General features: G+C 45.9%; 1 protein-coding gene across 2 annotated transcripts; it reads right to left on the reverse strand.

Annotated features, from left to right (window-relative positions):
• Positions 1 to 791: 791 nt before the first annotated feature.
• RGN (regucalcin) lies at positions 792 to 17,676 on the reverse strand. Of its 2 annotated transcripts, none has more exons than XM_031026821.2 (7): positions 17,502 to 17,676; positions 15,496 to 15,675; positions 13,342 to 13,524; positions 5,215 to 5,430; positions 3,181 to 3,312; positions 2,658 to 2,812; positions 792 to 1,391 (listed from the first exon to the last, which is right to left on the reverse strand). In XM_031026821.2, exons 2-7 carry the CDS (start codon positions 15,656 to 15,658, stop codon positions 1,341 to 1,343), a joined length of 900 nt encoding a protein of 299 aa, XP_030882681.1. In that variant the 5' UTR covers positions 15,659 to 15,675; positions 17,502 to 17,676; the 3' UTR covers positions 792 to 1,340. The 2 variants fall into 2 exon arrangements, with proteins under 2 accessions (XP_030882681.1, XP_030882680.1); XM_031026820.2 differs by lacking the exon at positions 17,502 to 17,676 and adding an exon at positions 15,970 to 16,077.
• Positions 17,677 to 25,918: the final 8,242 nt, after the last annotated feature.

The following is a 25,918-nucleotide window of genomic DNA, read 5'->3' on the forward strand; positions in this document are numbered from 1 at the left end:
CACCCCAATGTTCATAGCAGCAATGTCCGCAATAGCCAAACTGTGGAAAGAGCCGAGATGCCCTTCAACAGATGAATGGATAAAGAAGATGTGGTCCATATATACAATGGAATATGACTCAGCCATCAGAAAGGATGAATACCCAACTTTTACATCAACATGGATGGGACTGGAGGAGATTATGCTAAGTGAAATAAGTGAAGCAGAGAAAGTCAATTATCATATGGTTTCACTTATTTGTGGAACATAAGGAATAGCATGGAGGACATTAGGAGAAGGAAGGGAAGAATGAAGGGGGGCGGAAATCGGAGGGAGAGATGAATCATGAGAGACTATGGACTCTGAGAGACAAACAGGGTTTTAGAGGGGAGTGGGGAGGGGGAATTGGTTAGGCCGGTGATGGGTATTAAGGAGGGCACGTACTGCATGGAGCACTGGGTGTTATACGAAAACAATGGATCAAGCAAGGATCACCACATCAAAAACTAATGATGTATTGTATGGTGACTAACATAACATAATAAAATTAAAACAAAAACAAAAACATGCTTTATGGTTGAAAGCAAAAAATTTAAACTTGATGGGGCAGCTGGCTGGCTCAGTCAGTAGAGCATGGGACTTTTTACCTTGGGGTTGTAAGTTTGAGCACCATGTTGGGTATAGAGATTACTTAAAAAAATAAAATCTTAAAAAAAATGTAAACTTGATGAATTTTCCATGGATTTCAATGGATTTTCAAGGGATAAAGAGAGACATTACACACTGAAAAAAGTCAATTCACCGAAAAGACATACAATAATGATTTACATTTATTAGGTGGCAGTTGGAGCCATGGATTTTGCCAGTGTTTAATTCTTATCCTCCAGTAATATTTTAGCTTGCAAAAAATAGCATGTAGGAAGAATAATATGAAGGTAGGTTAGCACTGCAGTATATTTTATAAGCTTATGATAAAAATAAGAAGGAACATAATCATAATAAGTCATTACTAAGCCATTATTTATTAGTTTTCTGAAGCTTTAGGTATAATAAGTATGGAATGCAGAACAGACATGGTCCCCCCTCCCCTTCTAGCAATTTGCAAAGAATCAAGAGGCTGATTGACAGTTGAACAATTCTTTATAATTCTATATTACCCTTGCAAGAAGGCTTTTTAGTGTGTTATCAAACTACCTGTCACCCCTTACTAAAATGCTCTACCTTTTAAAAATTGTAAAAAAAAAATTAACCCTGTTAATAATATCATTTCTTTAGCTTTTTTGTAACTAGATTGAAATTTCAGCTCTAGAATTTTCTACGTTTCTTCAAAAGTTCCTCCAGTAGGAAAGAAGGCCTGCCACTCATCCTGCATAGGGATAGGGAGGAATTCCTTTGACCCCCAGGCCAGTTATCTGTTAAAAAAAAAGAAAAGAGAGAAATTTTGCTAAAAGGTAATTCACAGGTAATCTTCAAAAGCATCTTTATGATTCATAATAATATATTTAGCCACCATTTATCTTTGTTTTATTTCCTATCATAAAAAGGAATTACCTGATTAGGTTAGGTCCAACCCAATTATTCACATTGATAATAATCCAACTAAGAACCACCTTCGATTTAAAACTGAATTTATTCCTGCCCTCTTCCTATTTCTTTTCTTTTTTAAGAGATTTTATTTATTTGTCAGAGAGAGAGAGAGAGAGAGAGAGCACAAGCAGGGAGAGCGGCAGGCAGAGGGAGAAGCAGTCTCTCCCCTGAGCAAGGAGCCCGATGCTGGACTCGATCCTAGAACCCTGGGATCGTGACCTGAGCCCAAGGCAGACGATTAACCATCTGAGCCACCCAGGTGCCCCTTCAGTGTTTGTTTTGTTGCAAAAAGTAAGTTAAGAAACCCAAAGATATTCCTGTGACACGAAAACAATCAACTGATCTCATAAACATGTTTCAAACACTGGTTTTCCAAGCCCATTCTACTGATTTACAGAATTTCAGCAAACACTACTACTGAAGCACAAAACTATTTTGAAGTACTGTACAAAGTAGGCTACACACGTTATCTTGGACTTACAGCCTAGGAAATCTAAATAAAATGTTTTTAAAAGTATAGGATGATGAACTTAAAAATGAGGGACGCCTGGGTGGCTCAGTCAGTTAAGCGTCTGCCTTCGGCTCAGGTCATGATCTCAGGGTCTTGAGATCAAGCCCCAGGTCCGGCTCCATGCTGGGCGTGGAGCCTGTTTAAGATTTTCTCTCTCCCCCTCTCCCTCTGCCCTCCCTGCCCCAACTTGTGTGGGCACATGCACACACACATACCTGCTCTCTCTCTCTCTAAAAAAAAATGCTAAATAGAATTATGTTTTGGAAGTATGAAAAAGCACTTATCGGGGCGCCTGGGTGGCTCAGTCAGTTGGGCGTCTGCCTTTGGCTCAGGTCATGATCCCGGGGTCCTGGGATTGAGCCCCACGTCAGGGTCCCTGCTCAGTGGGGAGTCCTCCTTCTCTCTCTACCCCTCCCCCCGCTCATGCTCTCTCTCTCTCTCTCTCTCTCTCTCTCTCTCTCGAGCGCGCGCAGTCTCTCTCAAACAAATAAAAAAAAAAAAAGAAAAAGCAGTAATCATTCAGTTACTTAGCCAAGGATCTCCCACCTCACCCTCAACATAAAAGAAAGAGCCAGATCACCTTGAAAATTCCACCAGCTTCAGGCTGCTGCAGAAGAACCTCGGGGTCCATTCCGTCCCGGGCACAGGTCACATACATTTCAGAGTAGTCCTTCCCTCCGAAGCAGCATGAAGTTGTTTTAACAACAGGCAACTTCACAGTTTGGAGTCTTTTCCCTAGATCACCAAATATTTTATTGAAAGTCCAGCTCTAGCAAATTTCCAACCTGCACAACCGTTCGGGACCCCTTGCCGAGAGTTAGGGATATTCAAAAAGGATTGTGGAGGTCAGACTTCAGCCAGGTATTTAACCTACCTTCCCTGACAATATGTTTTGGGCAAAAAGACTTACCTCCACAGGAAAAGAAGTTCTGACTATAAATTTGGGGCCCTATCTCGGGCCTTTATTTCCAAAATCATCCTATTGAGACCTCTGAATATATCTCTATAGAACTTTATTAGTAATGAAGTTTCTCTAGTCGCTAGTGTCTCGTTTTTTTCTAGACATGGCAGGGATTTTTAAAAAAATTTTGCTGCAGGCCTACCTGTCTCCGGATCTAAACGAATCACTCTTCCTCCATTGTAACAGGCCACCCAGAGCTTCCCCTCAGCATCGATACACATTCCGTCTGGAATTTGTTCTTCTTTCTCCAGCTTGTAAATACTTCTGCGGTTGGCTAGGGTTAAAAACACACACACACACACACACACACACACACACACGATAAAACAACAGGCCACTCAATACTGAGCATCAGACAAGGAGCTCTCAAGCTGACTGTAAATCCTGATCACTTTTGCTTATCCAGGGTCTGGCACGTGGGATGGTTCAGAAGAATTCCTAACTCTAAAACAAAAATGTCCAGGGGCACCTGGGTGGCTCAGTCGGTTAAGCGTCTGCCTTCAGCTCAGGTCATGATCCCAGGGTCCTGGGATTGAGCCCTGCATCGGGGCTCAGCGGGGAGCCTGCTTCTTCCTCTGCCTCTGCCTCTCCCCTTGCTTGTGCTCTCCTTCTCAGATAAATAGATAAAATCTTTAAATTAAAAAAAAAATAAAGCAAAAATGTCCAGAAACATGAGTGGGCACTCCTCAACAAAGGATTTTTACCACATGATTTGGGGGTGATTACTCTCTCTCTAGTTTGGGTACAGACATATCTGTCTAAGCTTTCAGGGGAAGAGAGGAAAAAGGAAGTAGAATTCTTTTTCTTAAGATTTTATTTATTTATTTGACAGAGAGAGAGAGAGAAAGAGAGAGCACACAAGCAGGGGCAGGGGGAGAGGGAGAAGCAGGCTTCCCACTGAGCAGGGAGCCCGATGTGGGACTCGATCCCAGGACCCAGGGTTCATGACCTGAGCCAAAGGCAAATGCTTAACCGACTGAGCCACCCAGGTGCCCCTAAAAGGAAGTAGAATTCTTAATAAAATACCAATAGTTCTTTTTGAGGTTGACCTGAACTGAAGCTCTGCACACCCACCTCGGATACATTTCGGTTTGCAGTTAGACCTTTGCTGTTTTTCCTTATAAAAATGCTGACTTTGATTAACTCCAAGATCTAGAAGGCAACTTAATGGTACCATGTGAACTGTTCATACGCAAAAACTAGTAAGATGTGTGCCTTCTGTTTCTGCTGGACTGAATGCTCCAAAATCATCTTATCTAAACTCAATATTAAATACCTAATTTCTGAAAGGAGGGGTATTCTGGAGCCAACTGGCTGGCCCCAAAGAGGGAATAACAGTATACAAAAAAACCCCCCATCAAATTCCAGAGGAACTTTACACTAGAAAATCCAGGTCATTATAGTAATTGCATCGAGGTATAATGGAAAAAAAAAGTTAAAACCATGTGTCAGTAAAAATGGGTAAAAACAGTCATAAAAAAGAGCACTCTGTATTTCAAAGCAAAACATCTGTACTGAAATAACTTGCCTCTCGTTAAATCTACATGAGAGTCTTGTGATTTTTTTTTTCCAGGTCATTTTTATTATTGCTTTTGCTCTTGTGGTTTGGCACCTTTCACAAAACAGTTTCAAGTGTTCCCTTCTAAATTCTCAAGAACTCGTTCCCTCCCAGTTTCCAACTATAGCTCATGTCGAACCCACTGATGGAATTGAACACTCTGCAGCTACTTTTTAAACTCTTCCATTTTGGAAGATTATTAATTCGTCTCTGAGTTAACTCGAGTACAAATGAGAAATTTCAATCCCAAACCTTAACTTTCCATTCCGTTCCTTTGGCTCATTCTGCTGTATATTATTTGCCTATAGGCACCTCTGGTAGAACAGGATCCATTGCACGGTGAGCCTCTTTCTAGTGACGGTAGCAAGAAGGGGGATGAAGGATCTATTCATATTATGCCAATGGTGGCCACAGTTAGGTGTGTTGAGGGCCACGGTTTGGCTGGCAGCATAGTCGAGTCTGGGTAATTATGACTCTGGTGGAATAATCACATCAGCCAGTTCTTTATTTGACAAGTAAGGGCCTTTTCATACGAGTCGAAGAAGAGGCAGCTTCCTAGTTACACACATCTGAAAAAAATCCCAGCAGTATTAAGAAGGATAATGAAAAAGTACGTACTGATCTTTCCTGTCTGCAGGTCATAGTCAAAGGCATCCACGGAGTAGGACAGGCTGTCAATGTAATAGAAGATTTTATGGTCCAGGGACCAATCCAAACCATTGGAGATGTCCACCTGGTCAAAATACTTTTCCACGTGGTGGTCAGGAAAGAGGGAGTACAGGGACCCCTGGTGCCGCTCCAGAACCGCGGGGGCTGTCTCCTCGGCCATGGTGCCTACAAGACCCCAAAAACACTGAGTTTAGCTCCACAGCACCTTGCCCTGTGCCCTACACCATCTTTTATGACCAGGGTTCCTTTCCCATCATTAAATCAAGGAAACTAGGGACAACTGGGTGGCTCAGTCAGTTGAGCGTCTGCCTTGGGCTCAGGTCATGATCCCAGGGCCCTGGGATCGAGTCCTGCATCGGGCTCCCTGCTCCATGGGAAGCCTGCTTCTCCCCCAGCCTCTGCCCCTCCCCCTGCTTGTGCTCCCACCCTCTCTGTCAAAATAAATAAATAAATCTTTAAATTTTTTTTTAAAGATTTTATTTATTTGACAGAGAGAGACACAACGAGAGAGGGAACACAAGCAGGGGGAGTGGGAGAGGGAGAAGCAGGCTCCCCGCGGAGCAGGGAGCCCGATGCGGGGCTCGATCCCAGGACCCCGGGATCATGACCTGAGCCGAAGGCAGACGCTTAACGACTGAGCCGCCCAGGCGCCCTGTTTTTTTTTTTTTAAATAATAAATACGTCTTTTAAAAAAATTAAAAGTCAAAGAAACTATTCTACAATCCCAATCTGGGTCCTACATGAAAAAGAAATGACTACCTTGCTTATGATGCAAATAAAAATTACACTGACAGGTCTGGTTCCGGATAAGAAGGAATACATCTCCACCAACCTCGCTTTCCCCCACTGAGCGCGATTACACAATCTGGACAAAGTGGAGCTATTTGAGAAACTCTGAAAAGTAAGTATCAGGCAGCCCCGGGAAGAACAGCGGAATTTGCAGTGCTGCCTAATTGGTGGTAAGTTCTCCATTTTATTCTCCAGGATGTCCCAGCCTGAGCTCAACGCAGCCTGCAGCTTGGAAGTGAGCACTGTGGTGAAGACAGAGAGCCAAGAGAAACCCTCTCAATCTGGCTCAAGGAGCAGAATAGGAAACTCCTGAGGCTCGGAGAGTGGAAGAAAGGCCCTGGTTCTTTTTCACTCCTTTCTCCAGTCTGCAGGCTATCTATCCTCTGCAGCAAGGGTAGTAACAGCAGAGTGGCCGGCAACGGGAAACTGCAGAAATCAAGACTCAGGGGAAGGGGACATTCCTCTCCAACTGGGTGAAGCCACAGCTCCAAAAGGGCAGAGCCAAACACTGTTGCTTTTGTGGTTTCTCTCTCTCTCTCTCTTCTCTCTCTATCCTCCTGCTGCTTGGCCCCGGAGACAGCACCGTCCTAGAGATGGGTGGTTTCTGGTTGGGGGAATGACAAGGACAGCTCCAGGAAAATGGAAAGTACCTGGAGATAATCCAGAGGGATGTTGTTCGGGAATGCAATTCCATAAAGTTGTTTATGATCTTCTGGGCTCATCTTCTACTTGTATGTGCAAGAATCTGGCTCTAATTAGCATACCGAAGACTGAGAATGCAGTTGTGGTTAGATCTCTTAAGTCTCAGACTGGCCACTGAGTGGCCCACATGCGGGCCAGATCCTAATGGCACCTCACAGAGAGCAGGCTAGAGCTTTTCTGTTAAAACATTCTGAACCTAAACACAGGTATAGATTGCTTATGAGGACAAATATATCAACATTCTCCATAGGATTTAAACAAGACCCAGGGTCTCAAAATAATAGTCAAAAGGTCTAGGATACCATCCAATATGACTTGGCAATGCAAAGAAGTGGAAGACACAACGAACAGCCAAATAAAAATTTTAGAACTGAAAAAGAAAATAACTGAAATAAAGAAACTGCCCGGATGGGTTTGCTAGCAAGATAGAGAGGACGAAGGAGTTACTGTAGCGAATGACAGGTCAATAGAAATTATCCAGGGGTGCTTGGCTGGCTCAGTCGGTAGAGCGTGTGATTCTTGATCTTGGGGTTGTGAGTTTGAGCCCCACGTTGGGCCTAGAGATTACATACAAAAAATTAAAATCTTAAAAAAAAAATTAAAAAAAGAAATTAACCGGGGCGCCTGAGTGGCTCAGTCATTAAGCGTCTGCCTTCGGCTCAGGTCATGATCCCGGGGTCCTGGGATCGAGCCCTGCATCGGGCTCCCTGCTCGGCGGGAAGCCTGCTTCTCACTCTCCCACTCCCCCTGCTTGTGTTCCCTCTCTCGCTGTGTCTCTGTTAAATAAATAAAAAAATCTTTAAAAAATAAAAATAAAAAAAGAAATTAACCAATGTGAACAACATTGCAGAAAACTATAGATTCAAGCTGAGCAAGCCCAAAAACAGGAGATAATCCCAAAGAAATCTATACCCAGACACATCATAATCAAAATTCTGAAAACCAAAGTCAAATAAAAATCGGTAAGAAAGAAAGAAAAATGGCATATGACATATAGAAGAATAATGATTTCAATGACTGTTGATTTTTTAAGAGGAGCCATGAAGATCAGAAGGAAGTGACGCTTTTTTTTTTATCCTTTTTCTTCTTCTAAAGTAGGTTCCTTGCCCAGCGTGGAGCCCAACATGGGGGCTTGAACTCATGACCCTGAGATCAAGACCTGAGCTGAGATCAAGAGTCGGACGCTTAACCGACTGAGTGAGACACCCAGGTGCCCCGGAAGGCACACATTTTTCATTTGCTGAAAGAAAAAAAGTGTCAGCCTAAAATTCTATATTCAGTGAAAATATCTTTCAAGAACGAAGGTGAAATAAAGATCTTCTCATATGAAGTAAAACTGGGAGAATTCATAGCCAGCGGATCTGCTCTAACAGAATTGCTTAAGGGAAGGGAAATGATACCAGAAGGCAGCTTGGAACATCAGAATGAAGGAAGAGCAACAGAAATAGTAAATATAATAGGCTGTTCTCCTCTTTAGTTCTTGAAAATATTTTTTTGTTAAACATTTTATTTTGTTTTTCTTTTTTTGAGATTTTTTTATTTTTAAGTAATCTCTATACCCAACATGGGGCTTTAACTCACAACCCCGAGATTAAGAGTCGCATGCCCACCAATTGAGCCAGCCAGGCGCCCCAGTTCTTTAAAATATTTCTGATGGTTAAAAGCAAAAATTACATTTTCTGACGGGATTTATATGCATGTATATAAAGCCAACTATCGCATAAAGAAGCGATGATCAATTGAAGTGGTAAAATCTTGGTTCTAGATAGACTATAAAAAGTTAACTGTATATTTTGCAATCCCTTCAGAAGTCCTTAAAAAGCTACCCAGAGAGTTACAATGAAAGATCACCATAGATAAATCACAATCGAATTCTAAAAGAAGGTTCACGCAACCTAAAAGGAGCCAGAAAAGGCGAAACAGAGGAACAAAAAATACAGAGGGAAAGGAGAAAACAAATAACAAAATGGTAGATCTAAGTCAAAGCATATCAATAATTACACTAAATGGAAATAATCTAAACACATCAATTAAGATATTGTTAAGATGAACTTTTTAGGGCGCCTGGGTGGCTCAGTTGGTTAAGCGACTGCCTTCGGCTCAGGTCATGATCCTGGAGCCCCGGGATCGAGTCCCGCATCGGGCTCCCTGCTCGGCAGGGAGCCTGCTTCTCCCTCTGACCCTCCCCCCTCTCGTGTGCTTTCTCTCTCTCATTCTCTCTGTCTCAAATAAATAAAGAAAATCTTTAAAAAAAAAAAAAGATGAACTTTTAAAAAATCCAACTATTTGCTGGCTATAAGAAACTCGCTTCAGATATAATGATATAGATCATGTAAAAGTGAAAGGATGGGAAAAGCTACACCATGCAAATATTGATTAAAATATTAGCTGGAGGGGCTATGTTAACATCAGACAAAATATACTTAGAGCAAAGAAAAATATTAGGGATACATAGGGGTCCTACGTATTCGAAAATGGTCAATTCACTAAGGAGACATAGCAATCCTGATTTGTATGTGCTTAACAACAGAGCTTCAAAATACACAAAGCAAAAGCCAGAACTGAAAAGAGAAATAGACAAATCCATAATTACAGTTGGAGATGTCAGCATCCCTCTCTCAGTAATAGATACAAGCAGATAGAAAAATCAGCAAAGAAATAAACTGAACAGCATCAACCAATCTAAGTGACATTTACTGAACACTCCACTCAACAGTAGCAGAGTACACGTTCTTCTTAGACTTGAGTATGATCTTGGGGGACAGAGCGGAATTTGACTGTAATGAAGAAATTGGGAAGTTCATCTAGTATACCAAGTTCCATTTGAAATAAAAGTGAGTTAAAGGAAAACGGACAAAAGTTAGGAAGGCTGAATAGCAAGCAAGACAGGGTAAATCCTCCCTCCCAGGGGAGAAGGAAGTTCATGCAGCAGTTTCCGGCTATGGGGCTGTTGGGTTTGTTTCACTAATATTCCTCCCCACTGTCTGCCTCACAGAAAGAGATGCCTGGAACATGAATGTGAATTCCCCACTGATTGGAAAGGGTTCTACCTCAGTGGGAAAGAACATGCTGGAGCCCTGGCTCATACGTCACTATCTAGTAGTGGACACAGACAGGTCAGACCTTGGATGTGGTGACACCTTCAGGATTCTACCCACCACCTCGAGACTCCATCCCGACTATCCAATGACCCTACCCTTTTCTGGTCCAGGGACACCTCCTAGCACCTGCTGAAAGCTATGAACTCTCTAGAAAAAGGTTCTCAGGTGCTTCCGGCAGATGCGCATGACCACTTTGTACACACACAATGATGCCTACAATTTTAAGGGGTCTCCTCAGGGCACAGGTTAAGAACTGGGGACTCCAGGCTAAGGACTCAGGCTTCCGAGGACACCTTTATTTTATCTCACCAAGTGCCACAGAACTGTAAACTATAGCTGTAAGGAGAGAGAAACTCAATTTCAACAGCAGGTAGGGTATCCAGTCCCATTTCTTTATGCTGCAGAAATTAGTGGCAGAAGGGCTTCCAACGGATTCTCATCTTAAATCTTTCCACCTGTCCTGGACTAGATCTATGGTTGTGTAAAGCCTGGGAAGACGGGAAACAAGCCATAGCCGGTTGCTCAAGACCTCACGTACCTTCCATGCTGAAAGCAGACGGGGCCATGGCAGCAAGGTTTGCAAACATGAAGGGGAGGGGTGGGGAGGTGGACACAGCAGGGATTTGGAATCAACTCGGGCTAACTTGTTATGAGGGGAAGTAAATGAGAACATACGTGAAAGGCACTACTGAATTGGAAACTAGAGTTAACATTCACGGAAGGTTGGACGTAAGCCATTCTCCAACCATCACAGTCAACACTGGCTCAAGCAAGAATCATCAACAAATGTAAAACCCAACGGAGATATTTTGAAGAGGACCAGGATATTTGGTTGGTCTTAAGGCATCTCTCCCCGTGTTGTAGCCAGCCTCCAAGATGGCCGCGAATGACCCCTGCCTCCCAGTATTCACACCCTTTGTATACAGTCCCTTCTATCATTGTGTGACCAATAGTACATGGCAGAAATGATGTTATGTCACTTCCAAGACTGGTTATAGTAGGACTGTAGCCTCTGTCTTGGGTGTCCTCATTCTCTCTCTCCCTCTCCCACCTCCCCTTCCCTCACATCACTGGCCCTGGGGAAGCCATGTCCCTAGCAGCCCTATGGAGAGGCCCATGTGGTAAGGAACTGAAGCCTCCTGCCGACCCCATGTGATTGAGCTTGGACACGAATCCTCCAGGGCCCTTGAAAGACTCCTTTCTGAGGCTGTCGCCTCCGCCAACAGCTTGACTGCAACTTCATGATATAGCCTCGAACTAGAACCATCTGGCTAAGCCACATCCAGACTCTTAACCTTCAGAAACTATATGAGATAAAAAAAAATGTTTGTTATGTTAAGCCACTAAATTTCAGGGTAATTTCTTACACAGCAATAGATAACTAATAAACCCCACAAATAAATAGTAACTATGGGGGCACCTGGGTGGCTCAGTCGGTTAAGCCTCCGACTCTTGCTTTCGGCTCAGGTCATGATCTCAGGGTTGTGAGATCGAGCCTTGCGACGGGCTCATGCTCAGGGCGGAGTCTGCTTGTCCCTCTCCCTGCCCCTCTGCCCCTCTGCTCTCTCTCTCTCTAAAATAGATAAATAAAATCTTTGAAAAAATAGTAACCATGCAGTAGAGAAATCTGAGAAGACCTTAACCAGGTGATCAAAACTAACATCACCCGTGAGGGACATGGTATCCAGGTGGGATACTTGGACAAAGACAGAGCGTCACCTCTGCAGTATTCTAGCGACAAATGTACGGCATCAGTCTAATCACAAGAAAACATTTGACAAACACAAAAACAAGAGGAACATGAGGAATGTTCTATTAAAAACGGGGGGAGTTGTGTGGGACTGTATTCTTCAAACACGGCAGTGTCATAAAAAACAAGAAAGGCTATGTTCTGTCCCAGATGAAAGAGGTTTAAAGAGACATGTCAACTAACTGCAATACATAATCCTAGACTGGATCCTGTGCTGGAGGGGAAAAATGCTGTAAAGGACATTATTTGGTTCATGGACAAAACTGGAGTATAGATAGTACATCAGCTAAAACTGTAACAATGTTAAACTTCTTTAAGTTGATAACTATACTATGGTCATGCAAGAATATGTCATTTTTCGGGGCGCCTGGGTGGCTCAGTCGTTAAGCGTCTGCCTTCATTCAGCTCATGATCCCGGGGTCCTGGGATCGAGCCCCGCGTCGGGCTCCCTGCTCTGCGGGAAGCCTGCTTCTCCCACTCTCACTCCCCCTGCTTATGTTCCCTCTCTCGCTGTCTCTCTCGCTGTCAAATAAATATTAAAAAAAAAAAAAAAGAGTATGTCATTTTTCTTGGGAAATTCCCAAGTATTTGGAAGTATTTTTCGGGGTTAAGGCACGTGATATATGCAACTTACTTCCAAATGATTCTGGAGAAAAGTATGTTTATATATAGAGAGAGCGAGCAAATGGGACAAAATGTTGACAATAGGTGAATCTAGGTAAAGGATAGACGGGTGTTGTTCGTACTATTTTTACTTTTTTTCCCCTGTAAATTCGAAATTATTTCCAATTTAAACATCACCAACTACCACAAAACCTCTATTGTAAACCTCATTTAGGGGCTCCTGGGTGGCTCAGATGGTTAAGCATCTGCCTTGGGCTCGGGTCACGAGCCTGGGGTCCTGGGATCGAGCCCCGCATTGGGCTCCCTGCTCAGCGGGGAGCCTGCTTCTCCCTCTGCCTGCCGCTCCCCCTGCTTGTGCTCTCTCTCTCTCTCTGTGTGTGTCAAATAAATAATAAAATCTTTAAAAAAAGAAAATTTAAAAAAGTCTTTAAAATAAAAAACCACAAAATAATAGAAAAATAGAGCTCACTTAAACTACAAAAGTACCACGCACATTTTAGTCTCTGCCAGAGACAGAAATTGAAAGGAATATTTCTGAAGCTTTTCTCATGGGATTTAAAAACTTTTAAAATTATTTTTAATTTATTATTTTTAACAGTTAATTTGTAATAGACTTTATTTTATGTATTTATTTATTTTTACATTTGTGTTAAGTAAACTCTACCCCCAGCGTGGGACTCTGAACTCACGACCCCAAGATCAAGAGTCACATGCTCTACCCACTAAGCCCGCCAGGAGCCCCCTGGGATTTTTTTTTTTTTTAAAGATTTTATTTATTTATTTGACAGAGACAGAGATAGCGAGAGAGGGAACACAAGCAGGGGGAGTGGGAGAGGGAGAAGCAGGCTTCCCGCCGAGCAGGGAGCCCGGCGTGGGACTCGATCCCAGGACCCTGGGATCACGACCTGAGCCGAAGGCAGATGCCCAACGACTGAGCCACCCAGGCACCCAGGCATTTTTTTTTTTTTAAGTGAAAAGCAACTCAAGTAATAATAAAAGAAGAACCCAAGACGCATTATGAGTAACATTTTCCCATAACAACTGGGAGACTTATCCTAAGTCCTGCTTTTCTCCCAACCTCGGTCAATAGGGGCTAGAGATAAACCGCACCAGCAAAGTATCTCCCAGCGGGATCCACCTTCCCATCATTGAACCGATTGTTTTTCTTGTCTTTATCTACTGTGGCCAGGGCTACTGCTGACTGATCTTCCCAGTTCAAAGCACAGAACTTCGTTCCAACGGTGGCGACATAGCCTCCTCCCTGGCGAAGGGCCACAGAGCTGACGGGGGCATCTGCAGAAGCAAAAGCAGCTGTCAGAGGGAGTTAAGTGGGCCAGTGGCCGAGCGGCACCCCGCGGGCATCCCGCCACCTGGCATCTCGAAGAGGATTCCAGCTCTTTTGACAATGCAAGTGCCCTCTCCCTTCTGTTGAATGGTGAAGGCTATAGAACCAAGTATATTCGTTGAGCAGTATCCTTGGGCAGCAGAGATAGAAAGGTGAATGAAACCCTGGAAGCTTCTAGTCTAGTGGGAGAAGCAGAGAAGTCACATCGCTGCAGCTACCCTACACTGGGGCAGGCGCCACATCAAGTTTAAAGGGCTGGGGGTTCCTAACTGGGGTGGGGGAGAACAGGGGGACCCCGGAGTAGCTGTCACGGAGCAAGCGATGCTTGATTCACCTGATCTCCAGGAAATTCAGAGACACAAACCGTGTTTAGTTCCGGCAACTATCTCTCCCTCCCTCTGATCCAGGACTTGTCTTTTTTAAGGGGCCCCATTTCATGTATTTAACTGAAAGTTGTGGGACGCCTGGGTGTCTCAGTTCGTGATCCCAGGGTCCTGGGATCGAGTCCCACATTGGGCTCCTTGCTCAGCGGGGAACCTGCTTCGCCCTCTCCCTCTGCGCCCCCCTCCCCTGGCTAGTGCTTGTACTCTTTCTCTCTCTGGCAAATAAATAAATAAAATCTTTCAAAAAGAGGAATTTATTTTGAAAACATTTTCTTTTTTTTTTTTTTAAGATTTTATTTATTTATTTGAGAGAGAGAGAGTGTGGGGGACGAGGAGCAGAGGGAGAGGGATGAGCAGACTCACTGCTGAGCACGGAGCCCAACTCGGGGCTCGATTCCCGGGGCCCTGAGATCATGACATTAGCTGAAACCAAGAGTCGGTCGCTTAACCGACTGAGCCACCCAGGCACCCCTTGAAAACATTTTCTAAGCACCTATTCAGTAAGTGCAAGGCACTGGTACTCTGGGAGCAGCTCTTAACTCAAAGCCCTGTTAAGAAGTTGATTCCAGCCATTGAAGGGTCCAGGGAATGTGCAGGACAGTGTTGGGAGGGTCACATTCTCATTGTGCCCGGAGACTTCTGTCAGCTCACTTGTGTGACTTCCTAAGTTACCTGATACCATAAGCCCTTTCCATGGTTTGGGGGTGGTTGCAGATTAGGGGTAGGAATATCCCCCTAATGTGTACATGCTGGGAAAGAGAGACTAGGGAAAGCAGTGGGGTCCCCCCCCCACCCCGGCTCTGACCCCTGGTCACAGTCACTTTGCCTATAGTCACACTCATAATCCCTGGGTGGATTAAAGAGCTGTTCCCTCCCATTAAAAAAAAAAAAGTTTGAGGTCGCCAGTTCTGGGATGAGACTGTCCCAAGGTCACAGGAATTCCTGGTATCTCTTCCCATTAACACAAAACAAGAAGCTTCCTTATCTCTAATCAAGCTCCTACGCTTGGGCCATAGAATGAGAAACCCCTCCTCTGGGAACAACAGAATCACGTTCAAATGCCCTTGGAATTTGTCATGAATCTTATTTTGTACAGTGAACAGATAGTCCTGGTTGATGCTTTGTAAGTCGTCTTCTTACATTCAAAGAAGGGATATACCTGCTCTTTTCTTTTCTCTTTCTTTTGCCAATTAAGGGCTTGGCCCGACCCAAGGCAGACGGACTTTGCCGTGCCACAAATGGGGTCTCCGACTTTTAAAGCTGTGATCTGAAGATGTTAAGGAAAAGACCCCACAGTGCCTCGTCAGCAACACCAAATGCGGACTGTTGCCCCTCACCCGCAGCCGAAGAGGAAAGTATTGACCATCCAGAATTTACTCCGGGGTCCAAGTGGGAGGACACAGAGTGTGGCTAGAGAGAGCATGAAAGCTCATCCAGTAGCCTTCAACAAGAAGCTCCCTGGGGAATGACACATCAGGTGACAACTTCCCCCACCCCCCCACCCCCATCTGGACAGAGCGGGGCCTTCATCCTTACCCACAGTCACTTGCTGCACGTGCTTGCTGAGAGAATCCCACCGGCAAACCTTTTTTGCAGGAATATCTACAAAGAGCAGCGAGTTGGACGCCTCCTCCCACACCGGAGACTCCCCACACCGGCAGTTCTCCCTCAAAACACACTCGATCTTAATGGAAGACATTGTCAACGGGGAGCTCTCTGGAAGGTAGCAGAGATGACAGAGAAATGTAATCGCATGGAGCAAATTCAGCAAAACACCTGGCTTAAGGCCCTGGTAAGATTCCAATACAGACTGAGTTGTTCTCAGAACTGGAAAAACATGTTCTCTCAATCAGAACAGAATAGGCAATGTGGCAGGAAGAGACATACAGGAAATGCAGAAAGAGCTGATAGTCCATAACGTGAGACACCTTCAATCGACTTACCAGGGTGTGATTTCAAGCTATCTTTAAAAAAGAGAAGAAAAAACCACAACACCCCCAACATCCATACCTTGGTGTCTGTCGGTGACCCTCAGAGAGCTGGCTGCTCAGGGGAGGGAAGGCCGCCCTTTATGTCTGTGCCCTAGCCCCTGAAGGTGGGGGGGCGGGCAGCTCCCTCATTGGTGGCCCCTCGCTGCCTGCAGGTCACCAGCTCCCACTGCCCTCCCCCATCCCCTGATGGTGCTGGTTCCCTTCTCCAACCCACCGCGCAAAGGCCAGAACCTTCCTACTCTGCGCTTTTCCAAAGTGCATCTTGAGAACTATGGTCATCAGTGATAATACACTAAATGGGACCTGACACCCATTTTCAACTTGGCACAAGGGAAGGCCGGGAGAAGAGGACACAGTCTGGGCGCCACTGGAGGAACTGACAGCCCCTTGGCTATTTCTTGCCGCCCGGAGAGGGCACCGTGCCAGTTTGGCAAGGAGTCTTGAACTCCACGGGCGGGAACATTCTCTGCTGGGAGCTGAGGCCAGAGTGTGACCAGCGAACAGGGAGAAGACAAAGAAAAATTATCAGAGAAGAAAAAAAGAAAACATTACCCAAGAAACCCCGTGGGAGAGGAAAAGGAGGCAACTTTCCAGAGCCTCCTCTCTTTCCCAAACTCGGCCCAGATGCTGACCCAAACTGTCTGCATCCTCATCCCGCTCCCCTTTCTTTTTTCTTTTTTTTTTTTTTTTAAGATTTTATTTATTTATTTGAGAGAGAGAATGAGAAAGAGAGAGCACATGAGAGGGGGGAGGGTCAGAGGGAGAAGCAGGCTCCCCGCCGAGCAGGGAGCCCGATGCGGGACTCGATCCCGGGACTCCAGGATCATGACCTGAGCCGAAGGCAGTCGCTTAACCAACTGAGCCACCCAGGCGCCCCCCTCTCCCCTTTCTGCTTGGGAGTGAGTGGGCTCACCCACGGATGGGCGAATTCATGACAGGGGGGAAAAGAAAAATAACCTTTGGTTTTATATTCCCTTCGATACATTACTTTTTTTTTTTTTTTTTAAAGAAACACAGCTCAAATCTTAAATCCTGATGCCAGCGTCCTAGCATTTGGAATCCTCGCTGGCTGTTAAAATTTGGCACAGGCTCCAAAGGCCTTCATGTTATCGATCTGAGATAAGGCCCAGGATCAGACGCGGGACTTTTGCAATAGCGACTTTTAACCCGGCGCTCCTCCTGCGTGCAAGCCGGGGGCCCGCCGCTGTCCCTCGCTGCCCGGGCTTCGTTGCTCGGTGGCCGGGGCAGCTGCCCGTGCGGTACCTGTGCGGCGGAGGGGCCTCGGCACGCTCCGGTGGCGCCGCTGCAGCCTCGGGCGACCGCGAGGCCCGGGGAAGCTGAAGGGCGAGCCCGCCTCGTCCCCGTCCCCGGCCCGGCCGAGTGGGGCGCGCGCGCGGGGGTGGGGGGTGGGCCAGGGTCCCCGGGTGGGCAGGGGCGGGGGGCCGGGGGGCTGTCTCCTTCCAGCGGGCCCCAGCGACTTTCGATCGGCTGTGGCCAGACCTTTCCTCCCCGGGGAGCGGGCGGAGAGGCGGGCCTGAGCCCGGCACTCACCCGGCGGGGGCCTTCCAGGCGGCTCAAAGGTCAGACCCGAGCGCGGTGAGGGCTGGGCGGGGGACGCGGCCGCTCGGCAGGTGGGTGGCAGCGGCCTGGAGGTGCGGGCTGGGGACTGTAACCCCCGACGCTGGCCCCCTCCTCCGTGGCTCCTGGAAAAATCCTACAAAGCCAGCCGGCACGGGGGGGCGGGGGAGAGGCTTGGAGCCTGGTGAACCTGAGCCTCGGAGTTTGGACGGGGAGCTAAAGTTTCTCTCTTACTTAAACAAGAGCAATTGTTAAAATGCCTGCCAGAGGTTGGGGTCGAGGGTCCGGTTAAACACAGGCAGGTTAAAAAGGAAAGAACAAAGCGGTTAAACAAATCCACCCTTTTCCTAGTGGGAGAAAGACTGCTGGCTGGAGGCGAGCTCTTGGAAAACGTTTTTTTGGTGGGGGAAGAGGAAAGGCTTTAATTGATTGGATTTGAAAAAATCAAATGGAATAAAGGATCATAAGCAGCGCTCAGCTTCACATTCTCCTTTAAGAGCCTACCTCGCCATCCATATTTTCTCCAAATAACCTACAAGTTTAAGACATTAAAAAAAAAAAAATGAAGGGAGGGAGGTAAACAGAATGGGGGTTGCCGCTGGGGGATGGGAGCCGGGGGTAACCGTGAAGGGGTCCAGGGAATTTTCTGGGGTGATGGAGACTATCTGGATGGAGGCTTGAGTTGCACAGAAGTATGTACTGTGCAAAGGCATCTGGTGGGACACTTGAGATTTGTGCATTTTATTGTATGTGTTGAATCCCAGGTCAGTGCTACCCCATTATCATTTTTAATTTTTTAAAAAATATTTTATTTATTTATTTTGACAGAGAGAGAGACAGCAAGAGAGGGAACACAAGTCCGGGGGGGGGGGCGGTGGGAAAGGGAGAAGCAGGCTTCCCGCTGAGCAGGGAGCCCGATGTGGGGCTCGATCCCAGGACCCTGGGATCATGACCTGAGCCGAAGGCAGATGCTTAACGACTGAGCCACCCAGGCGCCCCTTTTTATATTTTTTTAACATAGGCTCCACGCCCAACGTGGGGCTCAACCTCATGACCCTGAGATCAAGAGTCGCTCGCTCTACGGACTGAGCCAGCCAGGGCCCGGTACTATCTCATTATTGATCTTTCCCAATCTAGCACGCATTCCTGGCCATCTGCGCTATCCTAAACCTACACTCAAATCACAATCACTGTGGCATTCCAGTTCTCTTGAATTCACTAAGGAGGAAGGGCCAGAGATCAAGCCTCAAAGACACGAGGTTTGGAGCGATCTGAGCTCAAAGTTTCAGCTTAGTAACTTAGAGTAATGGGCACTTACGGTCTCAATCATTTTGCCTTCACCCTGGGAGATGTTTAAGACAACTGCCCTCCCATGTCCCCATTTACAGATGGGAAGACACGAATCTACAAAGTGAGGATACTCCCAAAGTCGCAGGTCAAGCTGGGAAAAATCTGGCAAATAGGCCAAACCTTCAGTAGAGAAATAAGAACGTGGGGGCACCTGGGGGTGCAGTCGGCTGAGCTTTGACTCTTGGTTTCAGCTCAGGTCATGATCTCAGGGTTGTGAGATTGAGCCCCGCGTCGGGCTCCCCACTCAGCGTGGAGTCCGCTTCTCCCTCTTCCTCTGCCCCTACCCCCCCACAAATGAATAAAATAAAATAAAATAAAAAAAGAAAAATAAGAATTTGAAGGACACTTTCTTGGGTGGGGCAAAGAGCGGGACTGTGATCTCCAGAGGCTTCTCTGGGGTTCTGTTGGGCCCTCTTCTCAACATGTGGCTTCTTCCTCCTTAATGCTGACGACGCCCCAAACTGTATCCTAGCCCAGACCTTTCCCCCAAACTGTCCCAAACAATCACTTTATTCTCCACAAACCTGGGAATGCGACCATGGTCCAACCAACAGACTGTGTGAGAAGTCCCCATTTCTTGCCCACATTGTTGTCAGCTTCCTGGAGGGCTTGTCTTACCCCTTTTGATCTGCTGCCAGAATGATCCACTAGATGGTGAGTCCCGTAGGGCAGGGATGCATCTCATTCACCCCCAGCTCTGCAGGACCCGCCACGGTGCTGACACATAGAGGCTGTTCAACTACATGCTCTTTTGTGTGTGTGTGTGCGTGTGTGTGTGTCTGGTAGGGAGGAGGTAGCTTTATTTTCAAAAAATGTCAGTGTTACAGAAGAGTTGCAAAAATCCTATAAAGGATTCCTGATTACCCTTTATGTAGATTCTTCCAATGTTAACAGTCTACTGTTGCTTTGTCTTTCTCATTTACATATAAAAGTAAATATATATTTTTCTTGATATTTATTTATTTATTTAAAGTAATCTCTATACCCCACGAGGGGCTCGAACTCAACCCCGAGATCAAGAGTCACACGCTCGGGCGCCTGGGTGGCTCAGATGGTTAAGCGTCTGCCTTCGGCTCAGGTCGTGATCCCAGAGTCCTGGGATCAAGTCCCACATCGGGCTCCCTGCTTCTTGGGAGCCTGCTTCTCCCTCTGCCTCTCTTTCTCTGTCTCTCATGAATAAATAAATAAAATCTTTAAAAAAAAAAAAAAGAGTCACACGCTCTACCAGCTGAGCTAGCCAGGCACCCCGATATGTTTATTTTTCTTGAATGGCTTGAGAGTAAGGTGCAGACGTGATGCTCTGTTGCCTCTAAAGACTTTGGTATGCATGTCCTGAAAAAAAAAAAAAAAAGGACATTCTCTTCTATAACCACAGCGCAATTATCAAGATCGGCTGATTAACACTGATACAATATTATCTAGCTGAATTTCATTGATTGTCCCACGGATGTCCCTTATAACAAAAGGAACAAAGGTATTTCATCCCCAAATCCAATCCAGGGTGAAGCTTTGTGTTTAGCTGTGCTTATTCTCCTTTTAATCTGGAACAGCTCCTCAGCCTTTGTTTCGTGACATTGACATTTTTGGAGTTCAAAATGTAGAATGCTCCTTAATTTGGGATTATTTGGGTTTATTAACTCGTGGTTAATTCAGGTCATGCCTTTTTGGCAATACCACAAAAGTGATACTGTAGGGCGCCTGGGTGGCTCAGTCGGTTGGGTGTCTGCCTTCGGCTCAGGTCATGATCCCAGGGTCCTGGGATTGAGTCCCACATCGGGCGCCCTGCTCCGCGGGGAGCCTGCTTCTCCCTCTCCTTCTGCCTGCTTCTCTGCCTACTTGTGCTCTCTATCTCTCTGTCAAATAAATAAATAAAATCTTTAAAAAAAAAAAGTGATGCCGTATCCTTTGTAGCCATCTGGAGACAAATGATGTCGATTTGTTAACTGTGGTCGCAGTATGTGCTTATTGAATCTTGATAAAATATAATTTAATCGTACCCAAGAGCATATAAAGCCCCTCAAACTTGCTAGTAGTTCCTTCTTGACCTCAGTGATGGTCTAGGCATGTCCTCTTTCTGTTTCTTGCATCTGAATTTGCTACTCCTGGGGCGCCTGGGTGGCTCAGTTGGTTAAGCGACTGCCTTCGGCTCAGGTCATGATCCTGGAGTCCCTGGATCGGGTCCCGCGTCGGGCTCCCTGCTCGGCAGGGAGCCTGCTTCTCCCTCTGACCCTCCCCCCTCTCATGTGCTCTCTGTCTCTCTCATTCTCTCTGTCTCAGATAAATAAATAAAATCTTTAAAAAAAAATGAATTTGCTACTCCTTCTGCCTAGAACACTTGACTCCTCCCACTAATCCAACCCCTACCTCTGCACTGGGCTCACTCCTACCTAAGATTCAGCCCAGTGTCCCGTCCACCAGGAAGCCTTCACTGATCCCCCTCGCTCTGACCTGTTGCCCTTACAGCGTCCTGTCTTTATGTTTTATTACGATATTCACCACATTGACTGAGAAGTGTCGGTTTGTCTGTCTCTCCTGCTACATCATGAACTCTCAGGCTAAGTCTTGGATCTTTTATTATGATATAAACCCCTTCGTGCAAAGATCACCTCCAGTCCAACAAATCTGGGTTCAGTGGTTCCTCCCAAGAAGGGAGAACTCCCACCATGGGGGGAATCGTGGGATGTCTTGGTTAGAAGGTGTTAGAAAGAACCTATTATAGGACTTGACTTCGTATTAGGCGATTTTGGGGTGAGTCCAAGGATTGGAGGCTGTCAGGAAGTGGGATAGTTCTATGACTGGATATCTTCATTCTTTTCTAGAAGGTGAAGAGAATGGAGTGATGGATAAAGAAGCAGCACCCATTCATATGAGCTAGGAGAGGGTGATGTTTAGTCATTTGGGGGACTTGTTTCATTTTTGTCTTGCTGCATCACGGACACAGAGTGCTTTTGTCTGATGTTGGTGATCTGTGAAATTGTTCATGTTCAACAGGAGAACTCCAAGGTCTTGCTGTGAGTTCCGGGCCAGCTCGCGGATGTCGGGGGCTGCATTTCTTTCTCTCTCCCGTCTTTTGTCCAAGATCAGATGAAGTTGGGCCCCAGGACATGAATCTATATATTCTGATCATCACCACTGCCAAGATTTTGCTGATCTGGAGGTGGCTCGGAGAAAGCCATCTGTAATAGGGTTAGGGCTAGTCCCTCCTGCTCCTTTGGTTGCAGGATGAGTTGTTAAATCCCCTGATGTGACAGGGGTTGCACAGTGGCATTTAAGACCCTGGACAGGATGCATCAGCCAAAGGCCCCGCAGGCGGTTACCAGAAACAAGATGACGATTAATCCTTGTAATAGACCCTGGAGACAGACAAGACTCAGGCCATAGACACATGTCCCAAAGCCCAGCTGGTCTCTTGTAGAGAACCAGATGGCTTTTTCTTTTAGCCTGATCAGAAAAATTGTTCGACTTGGGGGAGCCTGGCCATCTCAGTCAGAGGACCGCGCAACTCTTGACCTCGGGGTGGTGAGTTTGAGCCCCACGTTGGGTGTAGAGATGACTTAAATAAATAAAAGCTTAAAAAAATAAATTGGTCTTTTTGACCCGTAGTATTTATATAAGTGCAGCAAGAAGTGTTTGCTGAAGCAGGAAGTCCCCCTTGGCTAGCCAAAAGGAAATCGAAGGTCATGAGTCTGCTCATGGCAACTCTGGCTAATGAATGTAAACTGGTTTTGGGGAGGCGGGTCTCCTGGAGTAGAAACTGTGTCACTTCTGGCATCCGATAAGGTCAGAGTCAGGGTTTGGACCACCTTTTCACTATGTGCGAAGTCCGGCTCACAGAGCGTGCCTAAGAGTCAGCTCTCCCTCCCGGAGTTACCCACATTCACCCGTATCTGCCTCTTCTTTACAGGAAAACACGGTCCACAGGCGGGGTGGTAGTCTCTAAAGTCTGAAAGTTTCTAAGAATCATCCCAAATATACTGGACAAGTGTACGTGTAGCGGGTGGATGTAAGTCTGGTGTCCGCACAGGCAATGGAATTGTAGTGGGGCACAGACCCTATTGGGAGTGTACGTGTCATTTGGCATGAGCTAATTATATGTCCCTTGAAATGTCTCCTCAGATAACGGGAGTGGGGCTAAGCAGTTCCTGAGACCAGTGTCTCTGATGAGAACAAAGTACTGTAGCCAAGGCAAAGCCCCCATGTTGGTCCCCATTCCTGATGGGCTAGCTTTTGCTGATAATGACCTCGGCAGAAGCATTCTGTCAATATCAGGTCACTTGTTAAGTGACCAGAGTTTGGGATGGATGCCATGAGCGAAGCTTCGGAACCCGAAGGGCCTCTAAAAGGAAATGAACCTTCTTTAGAGGTACATTTAAAGGAAGAATGATGAAATTTTTTTTAATTTTAATTTTTTTTTAAAGATTTTATTTATTCATTTATTTGAGAGAGTGAGAGCACATGAGAGGGGGGAAGGTCACAGGGAGAAGCAAACTCCCCGCCGAGCGGGGAGCCCGATGCGGGACTTGATCCAGGGACTCCAGGATCATGACCTGAGCCGAAGGCAGTCGCTCAACCAACTGAGCCACCCAGGCGCCCAAGAATGATGGAATTTTTGAGAGCAGTTAAATTTAGAGCAGGAGCTCTGGTCTGAGGAAAACCTATCATGGAGGGTCAAAAGTCACAGGGTGAAGATCAGGGAGAGCCTACTGAGAAGCCTTTTAGTCGGTGACTGGGGAGTGTCAAATACCATAATAGCATAATGAGAGGTAGAGTCAAGGGAAGGAAAAGGGTGCTGAAGAATCAGAAAATTAACCTTGGGGCAGAAGCTGTCCCCTTCTGTAGCCGGTGGCTTCTGGAAGGTTCCTAAGAATCCCGTTTAGTGTCCCAGTGGAATGGCCATCCGGTAGTCAGGATAAAGTGATGTGTATCTTTTAGGTTGGGGAACATAAACTTAAGTGTCAGGGCCTTGGAGTTTTATTGCTGTGTCAGTTGCGAACAGTGCCTGATAAGCTCTTTTCCATGGAGGCTCAAGGACAGTTTTGAGAGAAAACCAGACCTTCTGGTTTGAGTCATGCAGAGGCTGCTCAGGTTTTTTTTTTTTTTTAAAGATTTTAAAAAATTTATTTATTTATTTATTTATTTGACAGAAAGACACAGCGAGAGAGGGAACACAAGCAGGGGGAGTGGGAGAGGGAGAAGCAGGCTTCCCGCCCAGCAGGGAGCCTGACGTTGGGCTCGATCCCAGGACCCTGGGATCCTGACCTGAGCCAAAGGCAGAAGTTCAACGACTGAGCCACCCAGGCGCCCCTCAGGTGGGTGTTTGGAAAACAGCAGCTTGGACCTGTTGGTGATAAAGCTGGAGGTGTGAGTCCCTTGCAGTAATTAGTCATATCAGCTCGTAATAGGCTAGAGCCTAGGATTGGAAATGCACTTTCTAAATGCAGGGGGCAACCCGTTATTAACTCGCTAGGAAATAGCCTGTGGATCTCAGAGGGGACAGATCTCGTTGCCATCAAGGGAAATGGCAATACCACCATACCTCGGAGATAGTTCGGGTTCGGTTCCAGACCACTGCAACAAAGTGAGTCAAATGAACGTTTTGGTTTCCCAGTGCATGTAAAAGTGATGCTTACTCTATAGTGTAGTCTATGAAGTGTGCGATAGCCTTGTCTCTGAACGAATGTACACGCCTTGATTTAAAAATGCTTTATTGCTAACACATGCTAATTATCATCTCAGCTTTCAGTGAGTCGACGTCACTGAGCACAGATCACTATAACGAATATAATAATAATGAAAAACTTTGGAATATTACGAGAATGACCAAAATGTGGCTCAGAGACATGAAGCGAGCATAATGCTGTTGGAAAAACATACAATGCGGGGTTGCCACAAGCCTTCAGTTTGTAAAAAAAAAAATGCAATAAAACAAGGTATGCTTGGGCGCCTGGGTGGCTCAGTCGGTTAAGCATCTGCCTTTGGCTCATGTCACGATCCCAGGGTCCTGGGATCGAGTCCTGCATTGTGCTCCCTGCTCAGCAGGAAATCTGCTTCTCCCTCTCCCTCTGCCCCTCCTGTCCCCCAATCGTGCTCTCTCTTTCAAATAAATAAATAAAATCTTTAAAAAAACAAAAACCAAGGTATGCTTGTATGTTGGGCCATGGATGTTTAAGGGGTTTCTGAGAGCTTTGATAATTTGGGCTTTAGAATTCCGTTAGTTGTCAGCACTTTTCCTGAATTTATGCATAAGGACAGTGCCATTCTAGAAAATAAGAATAAAAAATTATGTTCCGTGACTAGAGTTTTGCATCTGCTTCTTACTTAGAAACTGTCCAGGCATCCAAACATTACTTATCAATTAACTTAATCATTTATCAAACTGATGGTTACCAGAGGGGAGGTGGGTGGGTGGGGATGGCTTAAACAGGTGATGGGGATTAAGGAGGGCACGTGTTGTGATGAGCACCAGGTGGTGTATGGAAGTGCTGAATCACTAAATTCTAAACTTGAAACTAATATTATACTGTATGTTAAATAACTGGAATTTATTTATTTTATTTTTTAAAGATTTATTTATTTATTTGAGGGAGAAAGCACAAGTGGGAGGGACAGAGGGAGAGGGAGAGAGAATCTTAAGCTGACTCCGAGTTGAGCATGGAGCCTGACTTGGGGCTCAATCTCACGACCCTGAGCCAAAATCAAGAATCCGATGCTTAGGGGCACCCGGGTGGCTCAGATGGTTAAGCGTCTGCCTTCAGCTCAGGTCATGATCCCAGGGTCCTGGAATCGAGCCCCGAAGAGGGTTCCCCGCTGAGTGGGGAGCCTGCTTCTCCTTCTCCCTCTGCCTGCTTCCCCTCCCACCCCCGGCTTGTGCTCTCCCGCTCTCTTGGTCAAATAAATAAATAAAATCTTAAAAAAAAAAAAAAAAAAAAAGAATCCGACGCTTAACCAGCTGCGCCACCCAGGTGCTCCAACTAACTGGAGTTTATTTTTTTATTTTTTTAAGATTTTATTTATTTATTTGACAGAGAGAGAGAGCACAA

Source organism: Leptonychotes weddellii, chromosome X (genome assembly GCF_054177405.1).
Source record: "Leptonychotes weddellii isolate Sample4059 chromosome X, ASM5417740v2, whole genome shotgun sequence".
Lineage (NCBI taxonomy): Eukaryota > Metazoa > Chordata > Mammalia > Carnivora > Phocidae > Leptonychotes > Leptonychotes weddellii.